The 26,163-nt window shown below is 38.5% G+C and overlaps 1 protein-coding gene across 1 annotated transcript in view; it reads left to right on the top strand.

Annotated features, from left to right (window-relative positions):
* The window catches only part of FBN1 (fibrillin 1), a 303,046-nt gene that overhangs the window by 183,229 nt on the left and 93,654 nt on the right, over positions 1 to 26,163 (top strand). Inside the window, exons 9-18 of the mRNA XM_006895296.1 lie at positions 3,179 to 3,337; positions 7,109 to 7,285; positions 7,494 to 7,637; positions 9,583 to 9,702; positions 13,022 to 13,147; positions 14,951 to 15,073; positions 18,169 to 18,291; positions 19,388 to 19,540; positions 22,241 to 22,294; positions 23,043 to 23,168. Coding sequence (XP_006895358.1) covers positions 3,179 to 3,337; positions 7,109 to 7,285; positions 7,494 to 7,637; positions 9,583 to 9,702; positions 13,022 to 13,147; positions 14,951 to 15,073; positions 18,169 to 18,291; positions 19,388 to 19,540; positions 22,241 to 22,294; positions 23,043 to 23,168 — 1,305 coding nt within the window. The remainder of the gene's footprint in view (positions 1 to 3,178; positions 3,338 to 7,108; positions 7,286 to 7,493; positions 7,638 to 9,582; positions 9,703 to 13,021; positions 13,148 to 14,950; positions 15,074 to 18,168; positions 18,292 to 19,387; positions 19,541 to 22,240; positions 22,295 to 23,042; positions 23,169 to 26,163) is intronic.

Genomic DNA, 26,163 nt, shown 5'->3' with positions numbered 1-26,163 from the left:
ACACACACACTGGTTTATTTCAACTCAATCAGTTCTTTTCATCTTCAACAATATTTATGAGGAGTCATGATATTGTAACCCCCTCATATTCCGAATATGTAATATTATAACAGTACATTAAATTGTTATTACTTTTGGGGTTTTTCTTCCTTGTTCATCTATTTATTTTTAAAATGTATTATTTTTTGTTTTTCTTTTATTCTGGTTTACTTACAACATTCATATACATTGTTTTTCACCCTGGATCTTTCCCCTTTCTTTAACCTCCCCCTCCCTCCACCCATCAAATTGTGCAACCCTATGAGTAAGTCCCCCCATCCCCTCCTTGGATCCTCATACACATTCTACAATAACAGTCTTATACTGTATAAGGTATATATTTTTAACATTTTTATACCAGCCAAAGAAGAAAGTATAGCAAAATTATTATTCTTTGAGTGTGTCATTTAACATCAGAGACTGCTGATAACCCCAAATGGCTTGTCATTTGTCCAGCCCTGACATTGACCATTTTGATCAAGAGTCCCTAGGCCACTGGCAAACCAACTAAATCTGCCAGAGGAACAGTAACAGAGTTGATTTGCTAAATAATAAATATTAACCCATCGAGCATTTGACATTAGCAGCTGGAGCTCTGAAGGGATTACCCATGCTAAAAATTATTCACACACATTTCATAATTTGCTGGAGTGTTTACCCTCGGTTGTGACCACCAAATTCATTCGAAGCTGGGACGTGAGCCAGTTTTGAATATCACTTCCCATTCTTAATAGTCTTTGGGTTCAAAGCACAAATGTTTACTAATCCTTGAGTCTATAAAATTATTAGTAGCTTGAAAGAAATGCAAATTCCAAGGCAGAAAATCCTGCAGCCTCCATTTCTTTGCCCTTTTCCTGAGGAAAGGACTGCCTTTGGCTACACAGAGGATCCTTGTCTGCACCCCTCTCCAGCCCATTTATCCTGGATCAGTTGGAATAAAACCTGTCCTACCTCTTTGCGCAGATTGAAGGCAGTCTGACCAGAGGTACAGGAATTGGAACCACAAAAAAGTTTCTGGAAAGCACATTTATACTTGCTAGTGGTTTTAAGTACTTTTCAGAAGTAATTTTGTATCCTTCAAAGTTGACCTATAATTTTCTTTTATGGTTTAAGTTTCCTTTAGCCTTCTTCACTCAGGGCTAATCATTTAAATGTTTCTAAATTAAACTTGTTTTTATTTTGCAGTTGTCTGTGGATTGATTACATAAACATACATTTTTCTTTCAGGAATAAGGTCAGGATTTAGTGATGTTGGTTAAAATTATCAACTTACTACATCCTTAGTTCTAACTCTGTGGTGGAAAAATACATTTGTACCTTCTTTTGTTTTACCCTTTTATTTACTAATCCATACAAATCATATTGATTATAAATCATATTGGTTAGTAGATTAAATAGTTGAAAGAAACAAACTCCCAGGTCTTATTACTTTTATTAGGTAAATAACATTTTGGTCATGAAATATTTTTTACTCAGTTTTGTATAAAACACAGAATTCTCATCATCTATTTGTTTCTGAGTTTTTTATGTAATTAATTAAGGAGGAAGTATCTTCAGGTAGCAGATCTGGAATAAAGACTATATTCCTTTAAACAATAAACTCAGCTTGTTGCTGTCGAGTCAGAACCAGCTCCTAGCTAACCTCCCAGTGAGTTTCTGAGATGGACTCACACGGCGAGTGGGTGGGGAGATGGCCCATCCTTCTCCCAAGGAGCCACTGGTGGATTTGAGCCTCAGAGAGGCAGGGCCTGTGGGTTAGCAGTGCAGTTCCTCACGGACTGTGCCAGAGACAGTGAAGTCATTATTTACTTTTCAGAACTTTATTTCACTCTAACTGTACAGAGAGATTTACCTCCGAATATGGCGGGTTTTATGCTCTGCTACTTGCCTCCTGTACTATGCGGTCTTCTCTCAGATGCTGCCTCGAGTCAGGGGGTTACTCCTCTGTCATGCGGCTTTTGTGGTAGCTTTGAGCTGTATGCCATGTGCCCAGTATTGTCATGATGGTCAGACATAATGTAGCCTGATAAGAATGACATATAGAAATGTGTCTCACTGTCCAACCACAGTCAAATAGATTGAGAAATTATGCTACAGTCACGCAATGAAATGCAACATGCAGCTATGAAATGCAACTATGCAACATGCAGGAGCAATGATTCTGTAAGTTACTACCTAACTTGGGAGGGACTAGAGAGCATTGTGCTGAGTGAAATAACTCAATCCCTTAAGGACAGATACTGTATAAAAACATTATTGTAGAATGAATATGAGGATTGGGGTGGGGGGCGGTAGAAGCAGAGAAGTGAAGATGTGGGGCTGGGGGGAAATTAATAACGAGGTCACACAATTTTATGGGAAGGAGAGGGAAATGGGAAGGATCTGGCGTGAAAAACAATGTATTCAAAGTTTGTAAATAAACTAGTAAAGAAAAAAAATGTGTCTCACATGTTACTTTGAGAAGATACCTTTCTGCCAGTTTACAAAAACCACCAGGACCTGTTGTGTTCTCTTGGACTAAGAATTTGAAACTGTGTTCATTTTGATCTTGTGAAGAATTAGTTCCTTATAAACTCTATTAGATCTCTAAAACAAAAGACATTCTTAATTAGCAGATGTTAGATCTGATTGCAGAGTGGCTCATTTCTTAAAAAGTCTGACTCACAGCTTCAGCAGAAAAATAGGAAAGATCTTTTAGAAATGTAGATTATAGCAAAGACTTAATGTTGTTTTAAAATAGCTTTGTAGAAATACTTGCCCAAAGTGGCCCAGATTAAGTTGTTTGAAACCAAGGACAACATAGTCTCTACAGTATAGAGACATGTCTTCATAAATAATTGACTGTCACTAGCACTGCTTTTCTTAGTCTCTTTTCCTGTAGTACATATGGTTTTAATCATTCCTTCTCACCTTGGGTATGGAACCTGGGACCTGGGCCAAAAGAACCAACACGTGGGGGCAAAAGGTGTGAGACAAGGGATTTCTGACTGAGCTTTGTCCCTGAACAACTTCCATTCCAGGGGGCAAAAGTGTGAGTTAGTCCTGACATAGCCTGAAGAGTGGAGGTGACGGGACAGGAGAGTGTTGTTAAAACCTTGATTCACTGAAGTGTGTGCGCCTGTGTTTCTCTGCCTCTCAGATGTTCGCCCGGGATATTGTTACACAGCTCTGACGAACGGCCGCTGTTCTAACCAGCTGCCACAGTCCATAACCAAAATGCAGTGCTGCTGTGATGTTGGCCGGTGCTGGTCTCCAGGGGTCGCCGTCGCACCTGAGATGTGCCCCATCAGATCCACTGGTAAGAGCTCTCCCAGCCCTCTGCAATGCATGCAGTAGTATGCCTGAGGCAGCACTTGTGGAAACCCACGGACAGGAAGAACATTTCAGAAAACGTATGAGATGACAGTCAAGGTCTTTGGATAATGAATAGGGAAAATGAAGTGGTCCATGCAAATAATACTGCTTTCAGGTTCTGCTTCTCACTTTGCTGACTTGTTAGCCCTGAATAGTCACCTTTTCAGGAAGTACATGCTCCCCCTTACTCTTGTATGTTTCTTTTGGCTCTCATAGCTCTCAAATGTGCAATAGAATAAAACTCAGGTTTCCCAGAGCCTTTTCAGTGAGTTACTCTCAGAACATATTTCTGAGTACATATCTTCCTTCTCCAACTTTCAAATGTTTCCTCTTCCTTGTCAGGTCCTGATTGTTGTCTCCACAGTTTCGCTTTTATCTGTCATAAGCCTCTCATTTCTATCCCTCCTCCTCGCCTAGGCTCAAAACTCATTTTCCCGAGTCTGGACCATTGCAGTAGCTTCTTTACTGGCTTCCATCTTCCAACACAGACTTACTCATTGCTGTCACAGATACATTTCTAAATCATAACGTGTTGGAACTCAAAAAGATTGTGTTTAAGGAGTACATAGAGAATGATTTCCAGGAAAATTGCCCAGATGAACCCCCAAGACTATCCAGTAATCCAAATCACCCCATTTCTTGGAAATAAAATTACATTACTTATGTTCTTACATCCAAGGACTTGGGTTCTAACCCTGACACTTAGAGGGTCAGCATGAGTCTGAACTGACTTGACAACAACTGTTTTTCTGTATGTGTGTTGGGTTGTTTTTGTTTTTTCCCTTGTTTTTTGTTTTGTAACTTTTAACATGTTGTTGCTCATTGCCATCAAGTCAGAACCAACCCATAGCTGCCCCTCCAGTGTGTTTTCCAAGGCTGTAAATCCCTGAGAGGAGATTGTCCATCTTTCTTGCTTATAGCAGCTGGTGGATTTGAACCACTTGACCATTGGGTTAGCAGTGAAATTCCTTACCCACTAAGTCTCCAGAGTGCCCTAACGTAGGGCATAGTATTTAGAATTCTCAAATATGATCCCGTTTTATCTTTTTAGTTTCTCATTCAATTATATTATTGTGCTATCCTTAAATCCAGTCAGCATTTCTAAACTCACGGTGCTCTTTTTCTTTTGAACACCTTCCCAGGTCTGCTCCTTACTTGCCTATTCTGTACCTCCTTGTCCACTAAGAACCAGCTTGAGTGTAACCTGATCCATGAATATCCCAGGCTAATTACCCCTAGAAACACTCTGTGTTATTCTGTGTGCTGGTGGCTGTGGATGATGTTGCTGCAGTGCAGATTCCACACCTCCCTTGTGGCTGTGAGTGTTTGTGTGTTGCCATCTATCTAGGTGATAAATCTCTTTTGGGGGGCCTCAGTCATCATTATAGTCTCATATTCCACATGCTTTTTACACTTCCACAGTACTTAGCACAGAGTGTATGTCACCCTTAATCTGATTTCTCAAAAGTGTATTTAAATCAGGGAACTTGAGGAGAGAAAATAGACATCCGAATGGATAGATGCAGCATTTATATGATACTTTAGAGTACTCTATTCAAGAATGTGCATTTCTTATCGTCATGGGTTATGGGCCGGCTCACAGATGTTGCTATAAAGTTTCTGTTTATTGCTGAGGATTACTATGGGAATTAAAGAAGCAATAAAATCTTTCAGTATATTTTAACATCTAAGAAATCACACATTATGTCTGATGTGCTCACCATCTATGCTTTAAAATTATGGCCCATGCTCCTTTGTTCATTAGGGGGCGATTTAGTTGGTCATTATTTTGAACCACATGACTTTGTACTGAGATACATGACTTGGGTACCATGAGAGTAAAATTGGATGTGTTTGTTAATTTAGGAGTCAATAGCATTAGGGTGCAGTCTCCCAATTCATGAGCACTTGAAAGATCAGAGAGACCTAGAGTGGGTTTGGATGCTGGCAGGAGGACCTGCTTTGGGATAGATGAGCACAAGGCCGGGCTATCCATTGTGGTTTGGCAAGGCATTGTTGTTCTAGATAGACCACAGGCAGGTTTGCAATCTGTCATTTATAGGGTCACTGTGAGTCATAGTCAACCTAATGGGACCTAACAGGAGCCATCAAAAGATGCACAATCCTAAAACAGGCCTAGGATATCCAGACAGAGCAAATGAATTTGCAGGTAAGCATTTGCTTGCTCTAGGAAACTGGTGAGAGTGAGGGTATAGGAAGAATTGTTTCAGATTCATCAGCTTTTGCTCTTTAAAAGGGAAAAAATATTATTTCTGGGCTAGGAGGGTATCTAAATAGAAAATACAGATGTTAGCTGAATAGAATTAACTCCAACTTGCTGATGCTAAATGTAAAATGGCTTACGGGAAAGTGATGAAGTTATGGAAAGTGGGGGAAAGCATAGGACCTTCTAAGACACACTCTCCAGGGGGCTTTGGATATGTTTAATAGTGTAAGGTAATATTGCCACTAACCCAGCCCACTACCTCTGAGTCCATTCCAGAGACTCAGGGTGACCCTCCAGTGGGCTTCTGAAGCTGTGAATCTTTGTGGAAGGAAAACTGCCCATCTTTCTCTTGCACAGAAGCTGGGGGGATTCTCCTATTGGCAACTAACACCCATATGTCTCTACAAGGCTTTGCCTTAAAATAATATGCACACCTAATTAGTAAAAATGCTCCTAGATTACCTAACATCTTTTGTACAAATAGTAAAGGGCCTAAAAAAAATGAAAGATTGAATTTAAAAGCTTCGAGGTCCAATGAGCCTCTGTGATAGTCGTTCCAACACATTGTTGGAACAATTCATTCTAAAACATAATTCATTCATCCCCCTTATGTGCCATTGTCTGAGAGTAGAATTTAATCCTGAGTTAGACATGATCCTTGATTTCAAGAACAGCTCAGACTTAGTGGCAGAAATATGGTAGAAAGCAGGCAAGGAAATGAATGATGGGTATGGTATGTTCCGGTGATAGCTCTGGAGGAAGGATCCTTGTGGTGGGAGGATTCCTATACCAGGGAAGCATAACAGTAGATAAACTCTTGCCACAGGCAGTCAAGTTCTGTATGATCTCTGTGGGTTGAAATCCCATTAAAACGGTAATGCTATCACAGCATCTTCAGGTCTCCTTAGCCACCTGTGAATTGGCAGAATGTCCGTGAAGTTGAAAGGTGAGTGCACTGTAATAGGAAGCATTATTGTGGCTTTGCCTAAGTCAAAATTTAGTCAACAAAAGGAGGAAAAAAGATACTAAAGCAAAGAACTAGCATGAGAAATATTTATGGGAGAATTAACTGTGTGGCAATGATAGAACATTATCAGTGTATGGCAAGAGAAAAAATAAATTGAAAAGAAAATCCTGGCTACTTTATATAGATATGAAGAAACGTGAAAATGAGTAAGTAAATACATCCATGGAAATTTAGATACTTTAAAAAATATATCTTTTTTGGAGCCTTGGGAGGAAAGAGTAGCATCTCAAAGGCCATGCATTCTAATGGAGACCTGCTGTATGAAAACCAGAAATGCTCCTAAATGTGCATTTATAGGGTTAACAGCTGACTAGGTCATGGTGTGGTGGTACAAGGGCTCAGTATGCAATATTTGGTTTGAAGGTTTTATTCATACATTTTCCTAACAAGTAACAGCGACTTTCATAAACTTAGGGGATAAACTAACAGCTTGGCCATTGTGCTTTGTTATGTTTTTCCAGAGGATTTCAACAAGCTATGCTCCATCCCAATTGTACTTCCTGGTAGACCAGAATATCCTCTCCCACCCGTTGGCCCCGTTCCTCCGGTTCACCCAGTTCCACCAGGCTTTCCTGGGCCACAGGTTTCCATCCCTCGACCACCAGTGGAATATCCATATCCATCTCGGGAGCCAGCAAGTAAGACGTTTAGAAATCATTTGCTATTTTTCTTCCCTTAATTAGATAAAGTCTTTGTTACTGTTTTTTACGCTTCTTTAGCCACCCAAAGATGTCATCCATCGTAAGATGTCATATTTATTGAGTTGCCTGTTACATAGAGGAGGCGATCATGTTTTCCAGAGACGAAAGCCCAGTGCTTACTGCTGTTTTAATGTCATTCTTCCAGGGGTGGTGCCTTTCAATGTCACCACTGACTACTGCCAGTTGTTCCGCTATCTCTGTCAGAATGGACGCTGCATCCCCACTCCTGGGAGCTACCGGTGTGAGTGCAACAAAGGCTTCCAGCTGGATCTCCGCGGGGAGTGCATCGGTATGTGACTTCTGGGTGGGCAGAAACCAGAAAGTTATTGCAATTCTGTGCTGTCCTGCTGCTGACTTCTTCTTGATGCTGCTATAACAAATCATCTCAAATTAACACAACACAAACTGACCATTTTCCAGTCCTGTGCTTTCAGAGTCCAACACAAGTCTCACTGGACTGAGATCAAGGTCTGCACAGGGCTGCATTCCTCTGGGGGCTCTACAAGAGAATCCATTTCCTTACCTTTCCAACGTCCAGAGGCCACCTGCCTTCCTTGGCTTGTGGCACCATTCTTCATCTTAAAAAGCCAGCAGTATACATTTTCCTATATGTGTGACTCTTTTTCTGTTTTCCACCAATAAGTCTACCTTTTCAAAGAATTCTTGTGATTACCTTGAATCTACCTGTATAATTCAATACCCAGGATGGATGATTCACAACCTTAATTTCTGTTTCCCCAGAACAAATACGTGCTCACGAGTTCTGGGTGTTAAGATGAGAACATCATTGAGGGTCATTAAACTTCTTATGACAATGAATTTCACTATAAGATGCTATAAGCTTCAAGTCAGTGATGGTTTCACCAACGTAAATCATGTTACTGATAGCCTGATCATTATAGGCATAGATCAGTAGTAATTAATTATATAAAATACAATCCATGTGAATTATTGTATAAAACACAATGTACAAGAATAAAACATGAGATAAATGAGTAATTGTATGCAAACCAATTTTAAAAAGTAAAGAAAAAAGATCTCCAAATTATGACCATATGTGCAGTTTATTAATTGAAGTGGCTAATTTACTAGTTCTATTTAACCAATAAAAACTGGAGGAAAAAATCTTTAAATTGTTGAGAAAGCATATAGGCCAAAAAAGAGATTGAATGTGGTGTGAGCCCGACCCATTTGTTGGATTGGATAAAAACAGCCAGTCCCCATGTGAAATTCTTCTTGTAATCTGTTCTGTTACAAATTGCAGTTCTTTAATTTTGAATTGGGCAGAAACAGGTAGCTGTTGGTTCCCCCTGCTGTTTAGTTTCTTGCTGAGGTGAATGCTGCTTCAGTAGCTCACCAGCTGAGCATCATTCTGTCCTTAGATGTGGTCCAGAGCTGGGTACAAGAGGGAACATCTCGGTCAGGGTCGAGCGGCATGAGGGCAGACCTGCTTTTGCCATTAGAGAGCATAGGGTCTTGGTAGTCTGTTATCGTTGCTAAGCCTCAGCTCCCTCACCTTCACAAGTAGGGGACAAGAAACCAGTTGACCACTGTGTATAATGACAGTTCTCACTAGCTGTCAAATTTCTGAGAGCCTGGGTGCTGAGGACACCTAAAGATAAAGGTGCCATTGTGGTGGTTAACTGCTCTTTAAAATGGCTTTACATTTTACTTTCATATTTTTAACTGAACTCAACAGTCATTGAAAATTAAAGCTTCAAATAATACATCAGAATTCTACCCAGACTACTTCTGTTAGTCTGTTTGTTTCTCCTGGATTAGTCAACGAAAAGACAGTATATCTTAGATTGCATTACTGTGCATTTTCCTTGAAAAAAATTATACATGAAAGAAAAATGTTTTAACTGTTCAACTGCTTTAAATGGCTAGGGACATGGTATATTATAAGGGAAAGATACAAAGTTCTTTCAGTATGTTATAATGGGAAGAGTAGAAAATTAATTAATAGGCAAATATTTATTAAGACATTGTGTATATTGTAATTTATATTATGGAACAAAATGTGCATGAATAATTTCTTTTTTTAAAAACTGTATGCTTTATAAACTTTCACTGAAATCACAATGTTTTAAAATTTGAATACACACACACACACACACACATCTGTATCTACATCTACACACACACACACACATGAAACCATACAGTGACCTGGAGGTTATCAGTTAATGCTATCCAATTCCATACTGAAGTATACTGTGTGTGTTTTGCAGATATTGATGAATGTGAGAAAAACCCCTGTGCCAGCGGAGAGTGTATTAACAACCAGGGCTCATACATCTGCCACTGCCGAACTGGCTACCAGAGCACCCTCACGCGAACCGAGTGCCGAGGTATAGTCCTAGCATGGAGATGTGCATGCTCAGTAGGGACTTACTTTGAAGACACTCCCTGGACTTTGTGTAACCTTTACCAGAAAAGGCTACCAGTGATTTCTGTACTGAATTCCTGATATTGTCATCCCGAAAGACAGTGTTGTAAAACCTGACAGACATCTGGTTTTATACTATGTAAGAATACCAAAAGTTAAAAATATTTAAAACTATGCTCTGTGGCCTGCAGATAGGGAGCTTTGGTGGAGTAGCCTGTAAGGAATTGTGCTGCTAACCCAGAGACGATGCTTCACTGTCAGGTCAAATCCAGCAATGGTTCCAGGGGAGAAAGGGCAACAGTCTCCTCAGGTGCAATTGAAACCTTCTCAGATTCTGGCTGGACAGATAGCTATGAGTTGATTTGAACCTGACGACAAAGAGTTTTTTAGTTTGAGTATGTGCAGGAATGTCTTAGTCTCACTGCTATTTTGCGACAGCACTACTGGGGAGCTCTGGTAGTTTCGTGGTAAGGAATTGTGCTACCAACCCAAAGGTATGCAGTTTGAACCGACCAGCTGCTTCTGTGGGAGAAAGAAGGACAGTCTCTTCACATGAGATGTACTGCCTCTGAAAACATGCAGGAGGGTCAGCTATGGGTTGATTCCAACTTGATGGAACACAACAACAATGGCATTACTCACTATTTTTTATTCGAGAACCAGGAATGAGGTTGTCCCTTGCTGGCACTGTAACATAGGAAGGTACCACATGGAGTCCTTTGCGGAAAGGTTTTCAGGATAAAGAAGCAGCCTAAGTCCTTGCTGCCTGTAAGTGTGGCCAGTGGTCAGCAGCCACAGCATCTGGCAGCTAGCCAGAGATGCAGACTCTCAGGTCTCACCTCAGACTTAGTGGATTAGAATCAGCGTTTTAACTGGATCCCTCTCTTTGAGAAGGACTGCCATAAATGTCCCTTTATAAACATTTCCTTCTAGTTTTCCTAATTACTTTATTAAGCCATTCCATATGCCTTTTATTTTATGATATTTATTTACTAAGTTCCTTGAATACAGGTAAGAAGATGTAGTCTTCACTGTTAAGGAACTCAGCTATTATCTTTACACATATTTAAAAATGTAACCTATCTATATCAATACCTTTGAAGGGAGCTCTGGTGGTATAGTGGTAAAAAGCTGTGCTGTAATCTCAAAGGCACGTGGTTTGAACCCACCAGCTGCTTCCCAGGAGAAGGATGTGGGTGGTCTCTTGACACATGATTAACTACCTCTCAAAACCCACTGGAAGGTTAGCTGTAAGTCAGTTCCAACTCGAAGGCATACAGTAGCAACAACAACAACACCACCTAGTTCTAGGAGGTTATGGAGGCCTAGTGGTAATAAAGAGCACTACAATCCCAAAGGCACACAGTTCAGATCCACTAGCCGTTCCACAGGGGAATGTTGGGCAGTCTCATCTCGTGCTGTGTACTGCCTCTGAAAACCCACTGGAGGGTCAGCTATGAGTCGGTTCCAACTCGACAGCACACAACAAGATACCTAGCTATACCTGTATTCATAAATGTAGCACAGGAAGTAATGTTTTGTTAATCCAGCAAAGCCAGAGGAAAAACAAGTAAGCAAGAATTCTATTAAAATTAAATCTAGGGAAAGGCAGAAAAGTTTGTATCAGTTAAAAAAAAATTTAGCCTTTAAGGAAAGTGAATTGTTAGGGCTTTTTGGTTTTGGTTTATTGGAAGTTTTGGTTATATGTACAAATGTTCTTCACCTCAGTTGAAGATGCATGGAAGTCTTATTTGTATCAGTGAACTGATTTTGGAATCTTTGAATTTAAAGAAAACACAGAACCAAGTTTTTATTTTTGACTTAACTGAAAAGAAATACATTAGGAAGAAAAAGAGACAGGAACACAGTAGAGAAGAATTTTGATAACAAGCTTTCTGATTTGTTTTACAAGGCAGAGAAGAACTCAGTAGTGTTTTTTAAATGGGTAAGGAGACAAAAAACTGAACTCCTTATCTTGTTAACTTTAATCCATGGGCTTCAAAAGATTATAGAATCTTGAGGAAAAGTCTACACAAGAGTATGTGGCGTTTCCTCTTCTTCAGAGTGTGGGCAGGTCAGATTTGAAGAAGGATTAAGAAATACATGGGAGAAAAGATGATCACAAGCTGTTGACACAAAGATGAAACAGAAGAAAAGCCCTGACTGCTTCAGCTAGTCCAACAGTGATTTCATGTGGAAACCACTGCTAGGTCTGTCCAGAGAGGAAGTGCCTCCGAGGCCTGGCTTCAGGATGCCCTGCAGACACAGGGCAGGCAGACACACTGGTGGCTGGGAAAACCAGTCTTTGTCATCCAGAGGGTGCCTACTCTCAGGCAAATGTGGCCCCAACTCTGGGTAGACAGGTTCGCCTCCACCAAACTCCACAAAAATTTCCCCTGTCTGGGGAAAACCGCACCTTAAGGAAATGGTTGTGTCCTGTGCAAAGAATATTATGTTCCACTCTCTTAGATACCCATCCATCCTTATAGCCGCAAATAGAGAGAAGCTCAGATTACCCAGGGTACCAAATAATGTCCACGCTGGAATGCTTTTTAATCTTTAGATGAGAGAGCAGGTATCATTTTTTCAAGGTTACTGTCATCATTTAACACTTCCATATTAAACTCTGTTATTTACTTTGGCAATATGTTTAACACAATAAAAAAATACTGATACCTCACAGTATCAACATTTAATTTGGTAAGTAGAGTGTTAATAAAGTCATAAAACAGACAAAGACTCATGTAAATAGCAACAGCACTGTCAGTGGGCAAGAATATGGAAGGGTACCATTTCGACCTCATGAGACTGAGGCTTTTCAAACAGAATTGGACAGTGTCCTTTTAAAACACGGTACTTCTGGTGTTTTGTGCATCTAGTTATTTTCAGCTCTAAGATAGATCTGCTTTTGTAATCATGTTGAAAAACACCAGCCTGAGTACAGTATAAAAAATTATATATACCGGCTCTTGAAATTAGGTTAGAAAAGAGCAAAAAAGAATCCTGTTTGCTTGCCAAATTAAGAGCTAAAGCATTTTATTAGCTATCAGGAGTTAGTTTGAAGTCTATCGTTGTGATTTTCCCCCCCCATCTTTTGTCTTCCAAATAGTAATTAGTTATTTAAATAGCACACCATTTACTGCCAAATTGTCTTTGAATGATATTATCTACTAGTTAAAATGCAAGACCAAAGTCATGGGCTTGGATGAGCGAGGAGGGAGAAAGAAAGTATTTTAAATCTCCAAAATGAAGCTATTTCTTTCTTTTCACCTTTGGTTTAGACATTGACGAATGTTTACAGAATGGCCGGATCTGCAATAATGGACGGTGCATCAACACAGATGGCAGTTTCCATTGTGTGTGTAACGCAGGCTTTCACGTCACTCGAGATGGGAAGAACTGTGAAGGTAATAACAGCATAATGCCAGACCCTCAACATCCATGCTATTTCACAGTCAATCCACGTACCACTATACAAAGGGTCAAAGAATTAAATATGTTTCACATATTATCTAGAAGTCAGTCCTAATTTTCTATCATACATTCCTGGTAAGTTATCTCAAATTCACATTTGCTTGAGGCAAGCAGCATTTGAAATATGCTAAAGGAACTTGATATTTAGAGATGTCTAGTGGTGATGAAATTTCTGCCATAGTATATAAATATAAATTTAACTCCTGATTTTATAGAGGAAGCCCTTGTAGAATAGTGTGTAGTGTGTTGAGCTGCTAACCAGAAATTCATCAGTTTGAATCTCCAAACTGCTCCATGGGAGAAAGTTGAGCTGTCTCCTCCCATAAAAATTTACAGCCTTGAAAACCTGATGATTTGGAATCAACTTGACAGCTGTGGGTGGCAGTGGAATGTTCTAGAATCAGAACCTACATATTCTTTAGTTATTTGCCGTCCTTTTGTTTAAAGCATATGTCAAATAGCAAAAATACTGTTAATCAGTATCTGAAAATCTATACTTTGTTTGAGCAAAGTGTTGATTGAGTGTAAGCCTTTTTTATATTACTGCTTGAATTTATCATTCCAATGTTGAATTGGGCTGCCTCAGACATTTCATCTTGTTCTTTGAATAGCAAATACAAGTATTATTGATGAGCTTTTACCTTGTGGACCTTTAGTAAGAACATGATGAATGTTCCTTATCATGTTTCTCAGTGTCTTTGGGAAAGATCCCAAGAAGCTATTCATACATTGAAAGAATTTCAGAATTGTTCTTAGAAATATTTTGGCATAATATTATCTAAGTGATTCAATTCAAAAACTTAATGCCAAAATTCAAGGTTGAAATGGAGTCTTGTTTTTTAAAAAATCATGTTACTTTGTTCTGACTAAAATTTGTAAGTGCAAGCACACCATGTCTGGAATAGTGAGTTCCTCTTAGCCTTAAAATGAAATACAATAGCATGCTGATGAATTCAATTGGATAGTTCTGTGGTCAGGGAACCCAGGAGGATAGCTTGGCCATGGCCTAGTGTTGCATTTAAAATATGCAGTTTTCCCCCCTCTATACAATATTACCTTGAATTGCAAGCTGTATTCCCATTTCTACTTTTTAAACACTCATGATGCAATAAAAATGTATTTGAAATTCTGTTGATTTTTTTTTTTTCATTTTCAGTGTCTTAGAAGTAATAGGAACCTGTGAAATCAAGATACATACCAGGCTATTAAAATACTTTTCAGTTTGTCATATTTCCTCAGCAGGGCCCTAGTAACTTGTGTTAAGGCAAAAACATATATCTGCACAGAGAGCGAGAGCAGGAGCGAGAAGCTTGTAAGAACAGAAATCTAATGAAGCTGCTTTCACTTTCTATTTGTAGAAAATATTTGAATTTTCCTTCTCTGATAGGTTTCCCCCTTATACACGTTCTGGCTTTCACAGGTTTTACTATCTGTAAGAAACATATACATATATCCCACAAGAAACCCAGGAAACTTTGGTGGCATATTTGTGACATGTTGGCTGCTCACAGATAAGCAGTTCAAATGCCTAAGCGGCTGCCCTGGAGGAAGATGGACAGTCTTCTCTGATATAGAGGCTTAGAAACCTGATGAAGGGCGGCCATGAGACAGAATGGACTTGATGGCAGAGGACATTTTTGTTTTGTATGCACATGTCCAAGCGCGAGAATCTGAGATACATATTTCTTTGCATGATATGTTTGGTCTTCTGACTGTCTTTTTTCCCCATTTCTCAGATATGGATGAATGCAGCATAAGGAACATGTGCCTTAATGGCATGTGCATCAATGAAGATGGCAGTTTTAAATGTATTTGTAAGCCTGGTTTCCAGCTGGCATCAGACGGGCGTTATTGCAAAGGTTTGTGCTACCGAACGCTAAACCATATTCTTCCCATCTTTTTTCCTCCACTCTGTGTTGATGGAGGCATCATCTTTTCTGTTGATTCTTTGCATGTAAAACACCACCTTATTCTGTCTGAAATCTGAGCAGCATTCCTCCCTGAGTTCAACCACCTGGAAGGCCACAGTTTATATCCATAGGCTGTTCTATCTCACAGAATGTGTTTCATGTCTTCTCAAAGGAACCTGAACTGAAAGCTTGCATGGGCTGGCCTTAAAATTCCTCTGCTATTTGGTCTACAGACTGATGTGACCATCTTTCTAATTAAGCTGAGTTCTCTCTTACCTTCCCAGTTGAGAATGATGGCTGTTAGACTTCATCATAGCTCTTTGTAACCTTTTGCATCTTTACTCTGAAGAAAAATAATGCAGATGCTTACTGCTAGTGTTCTCTTTCTTATAACTTCTTCCAAGTATTTTAAGAAACAAAAAATATGCCATGGATAACTTACATATAAGTGTTACTAAGTTTCATAAGCAAAAGAATAGTAGAGTTAAGAAGAATAAACAACTAAGATCCATACTCAGCTTGCTAACTTCTGAAGTAACCTCATTGCCCCAGGTATTAAGGCAGATCTGAAGGCTTTCATTTGTGACATTGAAACCTGGGGCCTTGAGAAGAGTTACTGAACATTTAATTATGCCTATTGTCTCTTACCTTCTGTAGTCGGGGATGAGTGATTACTGCACTTGAATCCAAGGTCTGAGCTAGAATAATAGTTTTTAAAGAACCTCAGACTTAAGGCAGATCCATCAAAGCTCTTCACACACTGCCCTCAGAGCCCTCTGCTCATAGTTTTAGATGGAGAAGGATAGAGTGTCCAAAGTATTGAAGACTGCTCCAAGACAGACAGCTTTGATAAAAATTATAGAAGACAACATTGTAGTAAGTCTGGTGAGAACGCTGCTTTTCTCCAGGTTTAAAAGAGCATCTCAGTTTTGCTTGTTTACCTTTATGATCTTCATATCGCGAACCCTCAGTATTGTGGAAGTCTGTCTCCATAGCAAGAGCAAACAGTTGAGATTTTTCCAATTTGAAGCAGGAAAAAATGATTGCAGTTCCTTTTAGCTCTGTGCTGGGAGGAACATATAGTGGGGAAGATAAGATTAACACCTGGAAATAATATACAATGTAAAATAACATGAAACAAAGTGCCAGATTGTGCAGATTAAGTGTTATACAAGTAAGAAAGGAGGGAAGGGGAATTACTGCTGGAGTATTTGGAATCTGGCCTCCAAACAAAACATCAGCAGGAAGTAAGAAAGCCCCTTGTGAGCAAAACTTCAGTGAGAACGCATAGCCCTCTAACCTATCCACATGCACACCAGGATTAAGTGCCTACAATCTGCTGGTGACCTGGCCACAGCTTCTTGGCATTTACTATGTCCAATACATTGTACTGGTGTTGCTATGTCAGAAGACATTATGATTTTGTTTCTAAAACAAGTTTTGCAATCACTTGAAACTGATGACAGCTAGAATCTTATCAGTCAGTGATTATTCCATTATTATGACCTCATTGTTGAAACTAGATTTTGCAGTCATTTGCAACCATTGACATGGAGTCTTAGCAGACAATGGATTACTCCATTCATCTGAATGTGCCTGATGATTTGAAAGCTTTACTCAGACTTTAGCATTCTGGCTTAACAAGAGAGAAGGAGATACAGGGAGGAGAATGCTCCAAATTATTATGTATGATATTTTTCTTCCTATTGTATAAGATGTGTAATACACCCATTAGAGTAAGACTGAAAAAGTTCAGAAAGAGTAATCCTTTCCATATTAAATTTCAATCCTATGGCTTTTCTCCTAAAGGCATGAGACAAGATTTCTTATAAGAGCTGGACAGTTAGCTCTGTGCCAACTAATATAAACATATTCTAAGCAGAATAAGCAAAGCTTATCATCTTTAAAGTCAATTAATCTGACATACAACATAGCCTTTCTGACCACTCTCTGAACATTGAGTTCTCTCAATTTGAGTATAGCCCTTTGTTAAAAGACCTCTGTGCTGCTATTTATGCTATAGTCACCACTATTTAACTTTATGTTGCAACTTGAACAAAATGATGACTGGAATAACTGAAGTAATTTGAGTTCATATATTTAAATATAACTGCTGTTTAAAATACAATCTGTACATGGAACCTTGGCCCATCTGAATGCATTTTGTGCCAAACAACACAAGCTAAGTAAAACATAGAGGTGTTTCACTCTCAATTTGCCTTTTTAAGGTCAGAAGGGAGGAAATAGTCACATGCTTAGTTGTGTATTATAAAAGGGGTTGCCATGAAATGATTTGCTTTTAAGCGTTGTATATTTTCCAAAATACAATTTGGATATCATTTACTTCCCTATACTGAGGGAAAGTAAATGTCTACTATTGTTAACATGTGTTCTATAAAGAATTCTATCAACACTTCATGAAATAGACACATACAATTATATAAAATATTTGTAACCTCAAAGAAAAGGTTGCAAAATGCATATAGCGATTGTATTGACCAAGAATATTCATTTTCCAATTTCTTGTTAGGGTGTTCCATCAAAGTTATAGTTATATATCATTTAATGCTTTTCTGATTGACCCAGAGACCTTGCAGATATATAATCCTGGAATGGATCTAGTCTGGGTACTGAATGTCAAAAGGAAAAGTCCTGTCTGAGTTAGAGACAGTTTGTTATTGTGTTATATTCCCCACTATCCTGAAAGAATTGCCATATGAAGCAGTATACAACACTCTGCGTGCTTTAGCAACCTCTTCCATTCTTCTTCAAATTTTCCATTTGCCCTGGTGATTTTCATTGTGGATTAAGTGCCCATATGTAGACTATTAATTAAAGTAGCTTTTGATAGCAGAGAAAGAAACTCAGTTCATTTCTCTCCATTTCTCTTACTATCCTCACAAAAGAAAATGAGAGTGCATCTTCTTGTTTATTGATGTTGCCCATTATTTTCTGTCTTCTCCCTTTTATAACAGAATTGTGAGTATGCTCTGATTTTTTTATGAAGGTTGTGCAATTTTAATTAGTGCTTTTTCCTACCACAGATATCAATGAATGTGAAACTCCTGGGATTTGCATGAATGGACGCTGCGTGAACACTGATGGCTCCTACAGATGTGAATGCTTCCCTGGACTGGCCGTGGGTCTGGATGGACGCGTGTGTGTTGGTAAGATAGAGTCATGATGACACTTAGGGCAGTGATCCACCCCCTGTCAGTCAACAAAAGCACCCATTAAAAATCACACTCTTAATGTGGCAGGTATGTTAATAATAAACATTTGCAGAGCAACATATCAATAACTATATTCAGCCCCCTTCTTGACTAAATTGGTTCTCTCTTCAACAAGATGAGTTAAAATAAAAGGAAAGCGAGGAAATTCCTGCCTTTCCTCCCAGTCATGTAGCACTACTCAATTTTCTCAAACACTGGCTTGTTCATAGTGGCCTTTGACATTGCCCTGTATATGCTTGTATTTTCAGGGTGAATATTTTCATAAACAATGAAGTTATCAAAGGGAAGTGTAAAATGCAGAGGAAAACATGGGCAATCCATGTCCTTAGCACCCAGAAAAACTCATTGTTGTGGAGATGAATTTTGACTCATCATGATAATGTATTTTTTGTGACTCCAAAAGAGGTTTGAGATTTGTTGAAAAATAATTATAAATTTTATCCAAACTATTTTAAAGGAAGGTTGTCTGTAAACCCTTTGAATAGGAAAATGATTAAGCAAAACTGGAGAACCCTCCTGGTGGTAAATAAAACACTACTAAGCTAACCAACCTCTGCAGATTTGACACAGTGGATTTTTTAATAGGTTCAGTTCCTTCCTTATTGGAAAGTGCACTGAGTTCAGACAATCTGATAATCACATGTTTATTTTGGAGTAAGCCATATTTCTAATAAAGATTTATTTTATCATGGCGTAAGATCAATACTTATCCCTCCTTCATTCAAGTGCCTATTTTGTACTGGTAAAAATGAATGAATTATAATCTCAGCTTGTAGGGCGTCACCATTTGGCAAGCCATGATAATCCTTAAGAAGAAAAAGAAAAAAAGAGATTCTGGCTGTGATCAAGATTGTAGTGCAGGGAAGTTGACCCCACTTCCCATCCCCAGACAATATGCTTACTCTCAGAAGCTTTCTCTATAAGCTGAAATAAAGACGATGGATAACTAACCAGTTTCCATTTGACCTGGAAGGGGGGCTCTCATCTGTTTGAAGTGGTAGTGTGATGACAGATGCTTCTTCCTGTTTAGATACACACATGCGGAGCACATGCTACGGTGGCTACAAGCGAGGCCAGTGTGTGAAGCCCTTGTTTGGTGCTGTTACTAAGTCTGAATGCTGTTGTGCCAGTACTGAGTATGCCTTTGGGGAGCCTTGCCAACCGTGTCCTGCACAGAATTCAGGTATGGTGGTGGTATGGAGAAGCCCTGGGATTTCCCACCTTCTGCCACTATCTACAGTCTTTGAAATTTATGATTGTTACTGGGAAAGATTATGTAATGCTTTCCAGGTGCATGGCCTACCCTCCTGGAGTCTCAGTGGAGACCAGGCGGCATCTAATCATGTATTATTCATCTGACTTATTTTACTGACATTGTCCTTGCAATTCTTTGGAATAGGCAGCATGATTGTATCGCCATCTAACTCTCCACCTTAATATTATTATTGTTCATACTCTCTGAAATACATGCAGCTTTTCTCATTTTCTAGTTTGAGGATATTTGCATTTTCAGGAAATGAGTATTCTAGAAATGGAATTTTATATAGTGTAAAGTGGAATGATTTTCCGATTACCTGAATAGTTCAAGTTTTTTTCTGGAATGTGACTTATAAATTTTGTTCATATCCACATGTTTAATTAGGCCTGCTTGTCCTAAATTATTTTATTCAACTCTAGGGGAAAAATGTTTTTCTCTGCTTGAGGGACATGGCATAGTGAAAGAAAATTGTGAGTATGGCGTGGTGACAAGAGATGGCAAGTCAGAGTTCTGGGTCCACAGCTAGAGAAGCTACTTAATGTGGAACTTTAGTTCTTTGTGACTTTATGCTTGATTTTCTCTCATTCACTTTCAGAAGAATATTAGATCGCTTACACTCGTAAATATAATCCATAATAGAATCTAGGGGAGAAAAAAAACCCCCTTCATTTTCTCATTTATAAGGTGAAGGTATTATCTTTTATAATCTAAAATGTTCTTTCCAGGTATAAATGCTATTCCATTTACAACGTCAAAAAAATAGTTTGTTGAAATGAAAACAACAGGCTGTCAATATTTGAATGTAGTTTAAGGTCACTTGGCAGGTGAGACCTAACACTGAAAATATATTGTTGCAACTAATTGGTTCCTATCTAATATCCAATGAGTTAATTTCTACTCTAGGAAAAATTAAAGATTAATTCACAATCTTTAAAGATTTGGCAGTATGATAATGAGAATGTTGAAACTGTAGAGTTGAAATGAGATATACTGACACAGTATCTTCAGCAATGAGCTCTAGTGTGTCAGAGATGATGAGGCTGACACAGGGTAGAGTAGGGTTCAGGTTGGCTATTCATAGGATTGTTAGGAGTCATACGCCAACTAATGGCATCCAACAGCAGCAACATACTTGTGTTATGATAAATTAGATGAAATGAAGTGCAGGACTTTAAAAGAAGTGAGGGCTGAAAATTAAATAATGAAACTTTTATTTATTTTATTGATTACTTCACACAGCGAATCAGAGACAGAATACACTTTTTTCAGGTAGTAGTCAAGCAGTTAAATAGGTGTTCATAACATATCAAGTACACAGTATGCAAATGTGTATTTACATATATGGTATGTTGTTGTGTGGTCTTGATTGCCGTTGAACTTTGATAGTTGTAGAGGGGTTTTAGGCCTTTTGTTCATAGGGTTACTATGAGTTGTGCTCAACTTGAAGGCAATCAACAAAAACAACAATGCAATTTTCAGGGGACTCTTGTGGCCTAGTAAGTAAGGAGCTGTACTGCCATCTCAAAGGCGTACAGTTCGAATCTACCAGCAGTTCCACAGAAGAAAGATGGGACGTCAATGCCTACACAATTAAACTGTCTCTGAAAACCTGCTGGAGGGTCAGCCGTGAGTTGGTTTCAACTAACTGGTACACAACAATAATGCAATTACCTAGCAAGCACAAGTGTAACAACTTAAATCATTTGCTCCTACAGTGAGAAGTAGTCAGCTTTTATAAAATAATCCATCCATAATAGTCCATTCTTTTTTTTTAAATCTTAAGAGGCCAAATTGATTTCCATTTATTTGACCCTGAAACTCTGTGGCTTTTGAAATGATGGGCACCTCAGGGCACACTTTTCTTTTTCTCGAATTAAGTATGATTCCAGCTCATTCTTTATTTCCTCATTTGTTACTCTTGTCTGAATTGTATGTAGCATGTTATTTCAATTTGATAGAAACTTATCACAAATTTAAGAACATGTTTGAGATACCTAAATGTATTTCATAAGGTCTTCGTTTTAACATTCAGCAATAGTTTCTTTGCCTGTGGTCTTACCACAGAGAATGAATCTAGAATCCTGATATGCATTGACTTTAAAAATACACACTAAATACATAAGTAAATACTTTAATGTGTTGTGACTTGAGGTTAAAGAATTTGCAAAGAAATGAGAAAATGTTAAGGGTTTGATTGCTTGGGGGGGGGGACATCACCAAAAAAACCCAGCTTTTACTGAGAAACAAAATTATTCCCAAGATGGTGGGAGAAAGTTTTATTAACCGTCAAGAAACCACATTTTAACAGGCACATTTCACTTCAAGTGTAAAGTGTTCCCTAGTGAAAAAAGAATCAAGTTATAGGAAAAACACCTTTTCCGAAAGTGCTTTGCACAAGGAATTGCTATAACTTGCCCATATTCTTAAAAGGAATTTTTTCTCAGCGATACAACATTTCAAATGGGCAGCTGGTGTAATGGTGACTTCCCCGGGGAGATACCTCCTTTCCCATTACCACTTTATTTCAGTTGCACTCACTTTGGAGGAAACTGTGTGCAAAGTCAAGGGCAGTATCGTGCTGTTTGACAAACAAGGGGTCATTTATTGTCTGTTAATTTATTGCAGCGGAATATCAGGCGCTCTGCAGCAGTGGGCCAGGAATGACGTCAGCAGGCAGTGGTAAGGATTCCTTTTGAAATGTACTACCTTAAGCATGCGGAAGATGGCATTGGCCCTTCCTGGGGGGTTAAAGAGCCCCTTTACACCTGACAGCTGATCTGGCCGGCCCCTCTCCTTACTCTCCCTCCAGCTCTGGACATGGCTACATGGTATATCTAGGATGCTAGAGACTGAATGGCAATGAAACTAGGGTAGAGAGGGCCTAAGATTGTGGGATGTGGAGGATAGTTACTGATACAAGTCTACGGACTCATGGAACTGATACCCATCAACATTTTAAATGATTTCTTAGCTGCATCAGGATCACTCATTGTAAGGTGATAAAAAGGAGCCATCTCATATTTTGTAGTGAGCTGTGAGAGCAGTTAACTGAAAGTTGGAATTGAATGAATTGTTAAAACTATGAGTCAGAACCAAAGAAATATTGGAGGTGCCATAAAGGGAAATAAAGCTTAACAAATGAAATGAGGTGTGAAAATAGATAAGAAAGAGCATGGGGTTATCTTACTTATACAAAATGAAATTCTTTCATTTGAGAAAATTCTGAAAAAAAATATGCAAACTAATGGAAGGACAATTTGACTCAATGTATCTTGCAGCTCATAAAAAGAATCAAGCTTTATGTTCAAAATGAAATGTTTCTCATCCCCAAGAGATCCCAAGATTATGACATTTATTGTATATTTTCAAACAATTAATTCTATTTTATTATAAAGCATTGTTGATTTTTATCATTTTTGTGACGCAGATATAAATGAATGTGCATTAGACCCTGATATTTGCCCAAATGGAAGTTGTGAGAATCTCCGTGGGACTTATAAGTGTATATGCAATTCGGGATATGAAGTAGACTCAACTGGCAAAAACTGTGTTGGTAAGAAGTTTTCTTTCTTTTCAGAGACATTCTTTGCATAATGTATTTCTCTCATTGTTACTGGAAGTAAAGAAACTCACTTTTGAATAGCTTGAAACACAGAGGGAATAGTTTCCATCTGAGGTGTCAGCCTGGCATAGGTATGTCTTCATTGACATTTACATAATAAAATCCTGATAATTTATGAGCTTGTACAATTCTCAGTCCTCCTCCAAGAAGCTTTTGTCCTTGGATTAGATAATAATGAATTAATTGACAAAAGACACCAGATTAAACTTTATCATAGAGAACTCTATGATTCCCTTGGAGAAGGAAAAAAAAGAATATATTAAGTGTTTTTTCTTCCAGTTCCTATACTGTATCAAACTCTAAATAATTACCATTCTGAAACCATCCACAAACTGTACCCTGGCCTCTTGGCACTGTACTCATTCTTTCCAAAGCTCCTCCTGTCTATTTGGATATTTCAGACTCCTTTTAGGAATCTTCGTAACCCAGAATGTACCTTGGCTTCTACAGTTCTCCTCAATCTGTTATAATGATCTTCATTCAAGTTGACCTTTTTTTATACTATCTCTATTCCCTCCCCTTTCCTACTCTTTTTCTTCCTCATAGCTCTTCCTACAAAATTCTGTCCAAGTGTATCTGGAAAATGTTGCCAGTTTGTTTTCAGACTGCCATAGTAAAGTGAGTATCGCAATAAGGAGAATCATGTATATTTTGTAGTTGTTGTTTGCTAGTACATGTGAAAGTTATGTTTACATTGTATTGTTGTTTATTAAGTGTGCTGTAGCATTATAAAAAAAGTTTGAAATATTGTGAGGATTACCAAAGGGTGGCACAGAAACATACAGTGAGCATATTGCTGTTGGGAAAATGACACCCATAGATTTACTCAGCATGGACACAGATCACCACAGATTTTCAGTTTGTTGGGTAGGGGGGAAATGCCAAACACAAAGGCAAAGCCCAATAATACAAGTTATTCCTGTAATTTATCTTAATACTCTGATGTCATTGTTAAGAGACTTTAGATGACCTTTTTCTAGGTAATGTGATAAAGTCAAGATTCTACCCATAAATAAGGGTATATTTTATGGAGAAGGGATTCTAGAGACCCAGTGAAGTAGAAAGTTCACCCCAGACCTTCTCAAATAAGCCCCAAATTGCACTGTTACCTCCAACTTTCTGTGTCCTTCTCTAAATTAGCTTGGGAGCTCTCTTGTTCTGAAACCCTCAGGCATTCTCTGGAACTAGTACTTTCACCATCTGTCACAACTTTAACTTCTGTCTTCTGTTTAACTGCTTGAAAGAGAAATGGCAAGAGTAATCCCCCTGTACAATATACAGTCCTCCGCTTGTGTGTCATGAAGCAAGGGGCCACAAGTGGGCCAGAACTTAATAGATACTTTTGTTTTAGGTCTGGTGACGACTGTCTTAGAGGCAGAGCAAAGATTTCTGTTACTTTTGAAAAGACAAACACCTTACTTAGAATTTTATTTCTGACTGTTTTCCTTTGTAATATGTAGCATTAGCACACACATAAAAATTACTCACAATCTTTTCTGCTCCCATTTAAGTCCACTCTTGTCTAATCCCGTTTCAGGCTAAATCTGAGCATGGATGATGGTAAAAGATTGAGGGAGTTACAAACTGTTCATAAGCTCATCTTCTGGCTACATATCCCTCTCCCTCTCTTTATTGCTGGCTCGGCTCTGAGCTTCCTTTCTCTGTGGTCAACGCTTGACTTTTGAGAAATGAACTCTTTGTCTTATGCCCTTAAGTTAGGGTCACATTTTAGGGTACAGTTGTTATTTGAGTAACATGGTATTTTCAAACTAGATTCAAACTGAAAACAGGTTTTACCATTTCGGTTTTCTAGAAGAAACTCTTTTCATTGGCAAACAATTTCTAGAAGAGCCTCCTTTCATTGGCAAACAAGAAAAATCACTATTTATTTGGGCAGGGTAGGAAGACACAAGGACATTTTAGCGTCATCCAAAAATCACCCCATGGGAAGCTGAGAGGAGAGTTTGGAAAGAAGTCGGGATTATTCTTCAGTGCTTTTAGTAAATATGCCCATGTTGGATACATTTTCAGCAGGCCAGGACTGAGTGTGTTCAAAGGCATGCACTGAAGAATGAGAGACCCAGTGCAGTCATTGCCAGGACAGGAGTCCATGGGCTTGCTTAAAAAAAAAAAGAAAGAAATCTAAATACTCAGCTCCTCAGATGCATTTTAAGATTCTTCTGAAATCATCAAAGTTTAAGAATTATAATGTTGTTCCTTTCAGGAAGTAGAAGCATGCTTTGTATAATTGTGATAAACATCTCAGCATATCGTTTGCTCAAACAGTGATATACTGTGGAAGCTGCAGCCTGTGTAAGGTGGAAACCCATCAGAGAAAGAAAACATAAACCTTTTCCACTAATAGAGAATATCAGAAAAGTGGTTAGATTTTATACTGTCAACGGTGGGAAGCTTGCAAGTCTTGAATCTAACAAGGCAGACTCATCGAGTTCCATCTCTCATCGATTTCACTGTAGCCACATACTTCTTTTCCATATTTGTTGGACTTTATGGAGTGTTTGCTGATTTACGTGTAGCTCCTGCTTTGAAACCATGCAGTTTAGCAGTGCTCTCTTTACATATCTTTTATGGTAGAGTTACTAGCTTGTCAAATGTTGATTTAATAAGAATCTGTGGATGTGTTAAAAACTCCATATAGAGAAAGAGTTTTGTGGGTGGTAGGACATAGTTTGACCCAAAACGAAGATTATTTCCACACTTCCCGAATTATCTAAGTCATACAGATCTAAAACTTGAGTTTTGATTCAGACAGATGTACACTTCAGCTAAAAAGAATCAAGAGATATTTTCCTCAGATCTCTGAATCACAAATCTAAATTCTCCTACTTCATTGGACAATACTTAGCTCTACAGTTGATTTATACTTCATAAATCTGACTTAGGAATATTCACATTAAGTTATTCT

The sequence above is a fragment of the Elephantulus edwardii genome, unplaced genomic scaffold, assembly GCF_000299155.1.
Source record: "Elephantulus edwardii isolate Elephantulus edwardi_28Jun2011 unplaced genomic scaffold, EleEdw1.0 scaffold00164, whole genome shotgun sequence".
NCBI classification, from domain to species: domain Eukaryota; kingdom Metazoa; phylum Chordata; class Mammalia; order Macroscelidea; family Macroscelididae; genus Elephantulus; species Elephantulus edwardii.
This window is presented reverse-complemented; position numbering and strand designations above follow the sequence as displayed.